Source organism: Triticum dicoccoides, chromosome 1B (genome assembly GCF_002162155.2).
Source record: "Triticum dicoccoides isolate Atlit2015 ecotype Zavitan chromosome 1B, WEW_v2.0, whole genome shotgun sequence".
Classification (NCBI taxonomy): domain Eukaryota; kingdom Viridiplantae; phylum Streptophyta; class Magnoliopsida; order Poales; family Poaceae; genus Triticum; species Triticum dicoccoides.
Genome location: NC_041381.1, coordinates 363,330,280 through 363,339,147, shown reverse-complemented (window position 1 = coordinate 363,339,147; position 8,868 = coordinate 363,330,280). Strand labels below are relative to the sequence as shown.

The following is an 8,868-nucleotide window of genomic DNA, read 5'->3' as shown; positions in this document are numbered from 1 at the left end:
CCACATCATATTCAACTCATGAACATGTAACATGTTAAGTTTCTTTTGTGTGAGTAAAACGTTTAGTACGTCAAGTTTATTTTTGTGAGAACAAAGTATAATGTTGCTCTTCATCGGCGGAGGTTGTTGTTCTGCTGTGCTGGTTCTGTAGGACCTTAGCATAACAACTTCTCGATTGTCTATTACGACAAGTTTTGCCCGATTCTAGCAAGGAAGGGGCGATGACGGCGGCGTGCCTTCCGCTCGCTTCAATGCTTGTAGTCATCGCTAGGTGGTCTATGTATCTGTTTGTAATTTTTATTATTTTTGGTGCTCATTGTATGCCAAGATTGAAGATGAGTAGAAGGAAGTTTTCTCGCAAAAAAAAGTATAACACGTTTTTTTAAGTTCTTTCATGTCGAGGGAAGTATAATACGTTAAGTATTTTTTGATAGAAGTATAATGTGTTATTTTTTTTAATTGTTTGGATTGCTTATCACATGTGTCACGTGGTAAGTTTTTGTTCTTTTTGAGAATCGTGTAATGCGTTAAGTTTTTTTTTTGAGTATCAGTACAGACACAAGCGCTCATATACATGTGCATACATTCATCCCTATGAACGCACACACGCACACCCTACCCCTATGAGCAGAGACTGAGCCGGCATATCATCTTGAGATTTACGAAGCCACCGTAGGTGCCTCGTCGTCGACGGGAACGTCTCCTCCCACTGAAAGCGCATCGCCAAAAATCCTGAAATAAATCCAAAAATTATGCAAGCACCAGAATTTGAACCCTGGTGGGTTGGGGATACCACTGTCCACCTAACCAACTAAATCACAGGTTGATTCGCAAGTTTTTGTTTTGTTTTGAGGAGTGTATAATGTGTTGAGTTTTTTTTTTTTTGGCGTTAAGTGGAACGCAGACACTCTAACCGCGCAGGTGGCCTTGGGAGCTCGAGCCCACGACGATAGGTTCAGCCTAGAAAAGCCCCATTAGCCGACGCGATAATCCTTATGGGTCTTGCTCTACGGCCCACCGCAGTATCAAGCACTCCCGCCTGGTCCGGCGTCTGCAATGGCAAGAGCAGCGGCGGCGGAGGCCTTTTCGCGGCGCCTGGGCGCGGCCGTGCGCGGCCTCTCCGGCGCCTGGTACAACCGTCATATGGCCGCCGCCGACCGCGCCATCCGCGCCCGACTCCCCCTTGTCGACCTCGTCCTCGAGGTCCGCGACGCCCGCGTAAGTTCGCCGCCACCGCCACCGTCCTTCTTGTTCCCCTCTCCACCTTTCAGACGAGACGGGATTCGGCTAACAACTCACAAGCTCGTGGATTCTCCCTCTCCCTCGCAGGTACCCGCCACCTCGGCGTTCGAGCTTCTCCACCGCCGCTCCCCGGAGGAGCCCGACGTGCGTCGGCTCGTTGCGCTCAACAAGGCCGACCTGGCTGATCCGTCCGAAACCGAGGTAACGAATTCACGAACCCCGCACTCCGCACGGGCGAGATTTCAACTGCTTGGCGCCCTGCAGATATGTTTAGTTCTGACATACGCAAGTTGTCTTTTGACTGTCTGATTTATCGCCGTTGCTGCTCCAGAAGTGGGTGGCGTTCATGAAGCAAAGGGGCTGCTCGTGCATCGCGGTCAATTCACACTGCAGGGAAAGCATCAATGAGGTAGTTAGAAGTTAGAACCGTGCTTGTGTCATCTCAAGTGCATTCTAAGTGCATCGGAATTCGTGATTATTATTTGATTCCTGTATCTAATTGGGGCTCATTTCAACTCTAATGTAGCTGTTGAATGCTGTGCGTGGGAGGATCAGGGAGGTCAAGCTTGGGGTGAGCGACTGCACAGGGACTGTTCTCTTGGTCGGTATCCCTAATGTTGGCAAGTCGGCCATCATCAATGCGATGCATCAAATTGGAAGGATTGGGGCAGCAGGTGATGCAGTTTACTTGTTGCCTTTCTGTTCGTAATAGCTTTTTGATGCACCTTATTTTTCCTATTACTATGGTTGCTTTGATTGTGATTTGGATGCTGGGTGACAATGGCTGGGTTGTCTTTCAGAGAAGGGAAAGCTCAAGCATGCTATTGTCAGCAGCCATCCAGGAGAAACCAGAGATATAAGTGGCTACAAGGTATTTTGAGTGATTTAATACCTTGTGTTGTACAGTCGGATGAAGGAAAATGATTTTTGGTCTTCTAAGAACATGCGGTAGTACTTTATCTCACCAACAGAAAAAGAATTACCTGAATCATTTGGAAAACCCTCTTATTTAACAGTCGAGTACAATGTAAGCATCATATGGGTTACTTCTGTTCACATTGACCAATAATCTGACAATATCTTTACACAACTGCAACAGCACTCAAGCATGCTGATTGTAGAAATAGCTGCAGTGCCTGTCTTTTGCACCTTCTTGTGTCTGCTACCATCAATATCCCATGGCTCAGGAACTATTTCTATGATTGTAATGTGTCATTTAAATCTTAACAACAGGAAGTTTCTGGTTTTCAGGTTGCTAGTCATCCAAATATATATGTGTTAGACACTCCTGGTGTTCTATCTCCTATATTTGCTAATGATGAATATGGTCCCAGGCTAGTTTTGACAGGTAAAGACTCCTACGAAGTTTAGGGTTTCACTTGTCATTATATATTATTATTTGACGCATGCACCTCTATTTCAGGAGCAATTAAGGATTCCTTGTTAGAGGAGTATGAGATTGCACAATTCCTTCTTACAATTCTTAACTTAAGGAAGGAATGCAGGGAGTGGGAGAACCTGAATCTAGATGGAGATAAATCTTCTTTTGCTGATGCAGTTCCCACCAGGAGTTGCCATACTAAAAGGCAGTATTCCTCAGATCATACCCAGGTAAATATCGATGAGTATTTTAGGTTATTACATCCTAATATATATTGCAGTTTCTTACTATTAATGCTAGAAAATGGATATGTTTCTCATTATATAACGATTTTTAAGCGCATCAAATTCTTGGTTCTGACATGCATACTATTAGGTAGCTGCCGTGGTTTAATTGCTTCCCTTTATTTGTGTGCAGGATTTTATCGTTAGAGCCGTTCGTCAAGCGCTTTCTGAGACCATAGCATCTTTTCAGGGAGATTTAGGAAATGAGAATGATTTAAGAAGATTGGTAGAAATCCAGTTTACACACTTGCAGAATGCTTTCAGGATTTCTGCTGAAACAATTGAGGATAGGAATAAACGTGTCGCTGTCAAATTACTCAATCTCTATCGCACAGGAAGGCTTGGCCATTATACCTTAGACCATGTTCCAGATGTTAGGCAGGAAGTAGCTGCATAATCATCCAATGTGGAACACGGGTCAGAGAAGGATATATGTGGATACAAATCATTACTTACTTAGTCTGGAAAACAGGTGAATTACTATTCACTTAATAGATTAAACATCCTTCCAAGTCTGATCTCTTGGACATCTGCAAACGACTCATTGATAGGCGGAGAATATTTAATAACACCTAAATGTATGTCATGCTAACAGTAGTTATTGAGATCACACCCCTCATCTTTTTCGAACCAAAGAATAAATACATATTATTTTCAGAGTGATCTATACACTGCTGCTTTGATCTACCCATGAGTGTTTATTCAGCTGCAGGAGAAACTGTGTGGCTGCCTAATCGCACACCATCATTGTTTCTCTTCTCCTCCTTGCAAGTGATATCAATGGTCAGATGGTCATGGCGAGTGAACTCCTTAAAATTTGCAGCCCTTTCCAGTTCCTTTACTTCCTCAATAACCAGCTCCAGTCGTACTACCATTTCTACCAGTAACGAAGCAAAAGCAGCGAATGGAAGTGCTTCAGAGAACTCAAGGCTCGTGATAGCTATCTTACTTAGCGTCCGCCCTAATGTGCTCCTCTCACTGCGTTCTGATGATTGATCTGCTTTTGTGTTCTTCCTTTCTAATATTGAGGCTGTATCAGTCTTGAATGAGGGCAGAGCAGTTCTTGAGGCGGCATGCTTGCTTGAATTCAGTTCCATTAGCATACGACTATTGGCAGATCCATGTTTTGAGGCGAGAAATAGCCGTGGTTGTGACCTTATTGCTGAGTTTAGATCCTGTAGTGCTTCATGAAGATGATCGCACAGCACATCAGGGGCACAACGATGGTGATTTCTTATGCTGTCTGCAAGCTCCTGTAGAACCTTGGTCACCTCTCGTGCAACTCTAGTGCATGGGGTTCGAAATAGTGATCTGACGGATGTCGGAGTCTTCAACATCGATAAATATAACTTTGTGAGCACATGTTATTTACAGAAAGATGGTTTTGCTTGAAATAATACTGATATGTCAGATAAATCTGGAAAAGCATGTTATATCACAAGTTTTTTGCAGTACCTGAATTTCTGATTCGAGGCATCCATGAAGTGCAGCGACAGTATATGCGAAGTGTCTAAGCACAGATCCAAGCTTTACATACTTTTGCCATGGGTAACTGTAACACTGCATTGAGTGTCTTGGTTCCCAGCTTGCATAGTGTGCCTGGCCAATTGTTATTATTGAGGGCATATACTTTTTGAAATAAGAGACATCCATGACATCAATCTGATAAAAAACATTTGCACAGAGAAAAGGATAAGAAGATTGAAGCATCAAACGGTGATTTACTTACCAGGGACTCATCACTTGATTTTGAGTCTAGTACTTCTCTATACCCAGTATGAATGGAAGCTCTTGACGTCTGCTTATCAAGAATATTATCATGCTTCTCTTGATCTCGAAAATACTCATCCACACAGCCTGCAATTTTTCTTTGGTAAGATACTACGGAGTTCTGATATTTTGTTACATTTAAAGATTAAGCTATTAGTAGATAATACTCCCTCTGTAAAATAATATAAGAGCGTTTAAATTACTAAAGTAGTGATCTAAACGCTCTTATATTAGTTTACGGAGGGAGTACTAGTTAGTATGTTAGCATCATATATGTGATGATACCCACCTTCAACTGATCTTGCCAATCCTTCAAATTTGCGCACAGTGCAGCTGTGGAGGTCCTCTCCCGACCAGTTTGGTAATACGAAGAGGCTCATAAAGAGGCATATGGCACACCCTATGGCAATTGTACTCAAGCGATCTCGTGCTAAAGGCAGTATGTTCTCTTGGCGGAAGCTTGAGACCGTTATCAGATTGAAGGTTAGCAAAAAAATCACCACTCCATAATCATAGTTCTTCTTAATGGTTGGGAAGAATCTCAAATACGTTGCCACGAATCCTGTCATTGAAAATGCTACGGCATAAGATACTATCAATTAGGCCATCCTGAATTCCAACTTTACACGGTGCATACCTATCAGAAATACTGAAGATGCCACGAAAAAACCACGGAAAACTTTTCCAGATCTTACTGCTACAAGTTCAATGATAAATGCTAGAGATGCTGCTATGACTGTTCCGAACCCTCTATTCAGACCTTTGCATATGGTTGCACCTGTTGATCAGTACTCACTTGTCAGAAACCGAAGAAGTACATCCACAAATGGCACATATTATAATCAGTATGATGCTAGTAGATTACCTGCGGTAAATTCGAGCACAACAACAACCGTCATGACAGCCCACATTGCATTCTTTCCCACTCCTTTGAACAAGGGTTCTAGTATATACAAGAGCGAGACCAGTGTGAGAGCTGTCCCAACCTTGAGAGCATGAATGGCTCTCCTTTGATCTTCTCTTCCAATACTCCATGCGTACGCCCACCAAGAAGCAGGAATCCTGGTGATCTTCTTCACTCTCTCAGGAAGCATCAGCAAGCTGTTCTTGTTGCTGCTGGGATCTACAGCACAAGCCATTCTTGCAGCCTGGGCTCAAGATGAATGCTCAGGTTCCTTGGAAGATGGCAATGCTACCAACAGTAAGTGATGCTCCTTCCACCATCAGCTCTTTATATAAGGTCTGGGCTTCAATAATGCGTGTAACCTTACACATACTAAATTTCGTGAATTCAACGATGTTGTGAAAAGTGGCTCCGTGTGGTTTCTGGAATGTTGCTATCGTGGATGACTTTAAAAGTAAGTCTGATAGCTGTCTACTGGTTCTTTGCATGTGATGGTAGCAAATAAATTCACCAGCTTGCTACTATCTTTACGTGTTCCTTTTGATATATCTTTGTGAACTCTGGTGTAAACAACCAACAAACTAATCTAGAATATCACCTAACTGCAGTAGCATTTTAGTACATTTTGATACTTGTAGACAAGTTGTTATCCCTATTCTCCTCACAGCAACCACCCCCCGCTCTAGTTTTCTTCAGATTTTCTTCCTATTTGAATTCCCCGCTTCATTTTGCGACCTACAGAGCATGACCATCGCTGCTTTCCGTCGTAGATTGGCCTACGGTACACGCAATTCCACTGATATTTGACTAAACAGCTGTTCGTCCCTGCCGCAGGTAACGCCGTCTAGGTGTTCCGAATATCAGGAAGGGAGAGGACGCTAACTTCGTCCCGTTTGTTGAGCAACTCGCCGAGTCACAGGACGATACGCATTTCTCCTTTTCCTGACGCTGATACGTGGTGATGGCGGCCTTGACTTTGCACTGGACCATCGGCTGAATGAGTTCACGTGAAGAGGAAGTTGGGAAAGGCCCCGGGCTCGGCAAGCCGCTCGTGTGCGCGCCTTGATTGGACGACAATGGCCGGCTCGTCCGGTCCCGGTCCGGCTGTGGTGGAGAGCGACATGTGCGGATGGCCGCTTGAGGTTGTAGTGTAGGGCGAAGGTCACGGTTGTCGCCGGGTTCAGATTTGTCGTGCGGCCGCTCTGCCAGCTGCGGTGATTCTCTGCCGTCAGATTTCTTTTTGCCGTCCGGGGGTCGACACCTTGCCAGGCGAGGGCACACCTGTGAACTGGTTGGTGGCCTTGTGTCAAACCTGCACTTGAAATGCACGGCTGGTGCTGGACTTTGGGTTGGTTCGCATTGATCACATCTAATTTAGGGATATTTTTGTTTTTTGTCGCTAAGCCTTCGTATCATTGCATGATTTCTAAAACAAAACTTCTGTACTTTTTTACTAGTGATAGCAACAACTATTTTTTTCTCTTGTTAGATTTTTTTTTGAAACGGAGGCAAAAAAAATGACTTTTTAAGCAGTACTTGCCCAGTTAATTAATTGAAAATCGAGTGAAAACTATCATAAACAAGGGAAAAACGACACCAAGGTGCTACCATCGTTCGATCACACATTATAAGGTTTCCCCTTGGAACTGCACTTGCGATTGGATCTGTGCGAGAGGGGTGTTGCAACGATGCCTTCATGAAGGTCAACGACACTTGCACTTGTTGCCATTGCTGGTCACGACACGTAGCTGAGACAAGGTCTTCACCCAAGCTTTGGACACACCCTTCGCCACACATCAACCGATGCGAATGCCTTCAAGACCACCAACCACCACCATCGAACACGCCCATCTATGAAGAAGCATTGAGATCCACCACAACCAATCTCACCTCACAAAGGCCAACGACGACCAAGCTCCAACACAAGGTGGCAGATCCATCAATGGCCGACCAAACGTTGGAACACCGGACGGAGCGCGAGCCCCACACCCTATTGAGCACCATGCGGACAAGGAGCCACCATGGTTTCAGACCGTAGCCATACATCAGACGTGCTGATGCGCCCCTGAAAGTGCAACTAATCCCCGGATGGTTTTGGTAATTCATACGAACATATAGCTCATTGAACTAATATCCTTTCAAGATAAATATCTTAGAAAGTTCAATGAATGACATGGCATGGACTAGAGACGTGGACCCCTCAAAATGCTAAGGACAAATATTGGCAAAAGCTCAAGACTCTTCATCTTTATTTTAGTGAATCAAGATCACATTGAGTCCATAGAAAAACCAAAACTATTAAAAGGGGATGAGGTGTTGCTTAATGGCTTGCTTGCTCAAATGCTTAGTGATATTGCTCCAAAACCCCCAACCACTTTCTCCATCCAAATATGTCCAAAACCTAAACTCCAACTTGGCCCCACTGATTCTTTCTATCCGGCGCCACTGAGTTCATATGACATAGCCCCTGTCAGAAACCCTAGCAATTCGGTTTCACCGATACGGGTCTCGGTCTCATCGAGATGGCATTGCCAGCGTTGTGACGCCCGGGTAATTAAGCTACAGTAATCCCCGCTAATGATGCCACGTCACCTCGGTTACTGTGGATAAACTCGCGTTAGTTCGGAACCTAGTTCGAATTTCAAATTCAAAATCGAGCAAACAATAAAAATTTTCAAATATTAAAATTTAAATGTCCTGAGTGAACCAAATAATACATAGGTAATTATGGTGGAGAAACCAAACTTTGATAAAATGCTTAAAGGCCCTAAAACAATTAAAACAATAGTGAAAACAATTAAACAAATGCCTATTGAATTTATAAAATGCTAACACTATTTTATTATGGGTTAAGAATTAATCTTGTAGTAGTTTATTGGTAAATACAAATTAGGCACTAGTGGTAATTTTATAAAACTGGAAATAAAAGAAACTACAAATAAAAAGAGACAAGAAAATATATAAAAAAAGGAAAATAGAAAACAGGGCACCCCCCCCCCCCGCTGGGCCAAGTGGCCCAGCTGGCCTCAGCCTCCCGAACGGGCTGGCCCGCCCCACGGCCCAGCCGGCCGCCCCCTGGCCTATAGGCCACCCACACCCTAGAAACCCTAACCCCCACTCCCACTCGCCCCACTCCTCTCTCCCCCTCCCCACGACCGCACGCCCCTCTTCCCTTCCCCGATCCAGATCGGGATCGGGGGGACGAACCTCCCCACGGCGCTCGGACCCTGTCGCCTCGTCCTCGCCACCCAGCGGCGCCGAGCACCACCACCCCTCCCCCTCGCCTT

At 44.5% G+C, this 8,868-nt stretch overlaps 2 protein-coding genes across 4 annotated transcripts; one reads left to right on the top strand and one right to left on the bottom strand.

The window, feature by feature from the left end:
• Positions 1–1,027: 1,027 nt before the first annotated feature.
• LOC119335615 (DAR GTPase 2, mitochondrial-like) lies at positions 1,028–7,069 on the top strand. Of its 3 annotated transcripts, none has more exons than XM_037607737.1 (12): positions 1,028–1,218; positions 1,330–1,443; positions 1,574–1,651; positions 1,769–1,916; positions 2,043–2,113; positions 2,494–2,590; positions 2,666–2,853; positions 3,041–3,379; positions 4,592–4,780; positions 5,011–5,160; positions 5,481–5,878; positions 6,416–7,069. In XM_037607737.1, exons 1-8 carry the CDS (start codon positions 1,057–1,059, stop codon positions 3,302–3,304), a joined length of 1,122 nt encoding a protein of 373 aa, XP_037463634.1. In that variant the 5' UTR covers positions 1,028–1,056; the 3' UTR covers positions 3,305–3,379; positions 4,592–4,780; positions 5,011–5,160; positions 5,481–5,878; positions 6,416–7,069. The 3 variants fall into 3 exon arrangements, with proteins under 3 accessions (XP_037463634.1, XP_037463627.1, XP_037463637.1); XM_037607730.1 differs by having other exon boundaries at positions 5,006–5,160; XM_037607740.1 differs by lacking the exon at positions 5,481–5,878 and having other exon boundaries at positions 5,006–5,160.
• Positions 3,368–5,847, bottom strand: LOC119335606 (aluminum-activated malate transporter 12-like). The gene is made up of 6 exons (XM_037607722.1): positions 5,543–5,847; positions 5,315–5,455; positions 4,967–5,239; positions 4,637–4,764; positions 4,363–4,506; positions 3,368–4,235 (listed from the first exon to the last, which is right to left on the bottom strand). The coding sequence occupies exons 1-6, from the start codon at positions 5,814–5,816 to the stop codon at positions 3,606–3,608; spliced, it is 1,590 nt and encodes a 529-aa protein (XP_037463619.1). The 5' UTR covers positions 5,817–5,847; the 3' UTR covers positions 3,368–3,605.
• Positions 7,070–8,868: the final 1,799 nt, after the last annotated feature.

Bases quoted from the DNA above. Each gene is read 5' to 3' on its own strand.
- LOC119335615 (XM_037607737.1), top strand. From the start codon at position 1,057: ATGGCAAGAGCAGCGGCGGCGGAGGCCTTTTCGCGGCGCCTGGGCGCG. The intron at 1,917-2,042 runs GTGATGCAGTTT...GTTGTCTTTCAG, and splicing joins TGGAAGGATTGGGGCAGCAG to AGAAGGGAAAGCTCAAGCAT. The intron at 2,854-3,040 runs GTAAATATCGAT...ATTTGTGTGCAG, and splicing joins ATTCCTCAGATCATACCCAG to GATTTTATCGTTAGAGCCGT.
- LOC119335606 (XM_037607722.1), bottom strand. From the start codon at position 5,816: ATGGCTTGTGCTGTAGATCCCAGCAGCAACAAGAACAGCTTGCTGATG. The intron at 4,765-4,966 runs GTGGGTATCATC...GAAAAATTGCAG, and splicing joins ATTGGCAAGATCAGTTGAAG to GCTGTGTGGATGAGTATTTT. The intron at 4,236-4,362 runs GTACTGCAAAAA...TCGATGTTGAAG, and splicing joins GCCTCGAATCAGAAATTCAG to ACTCCGACATCCGTCAGATC.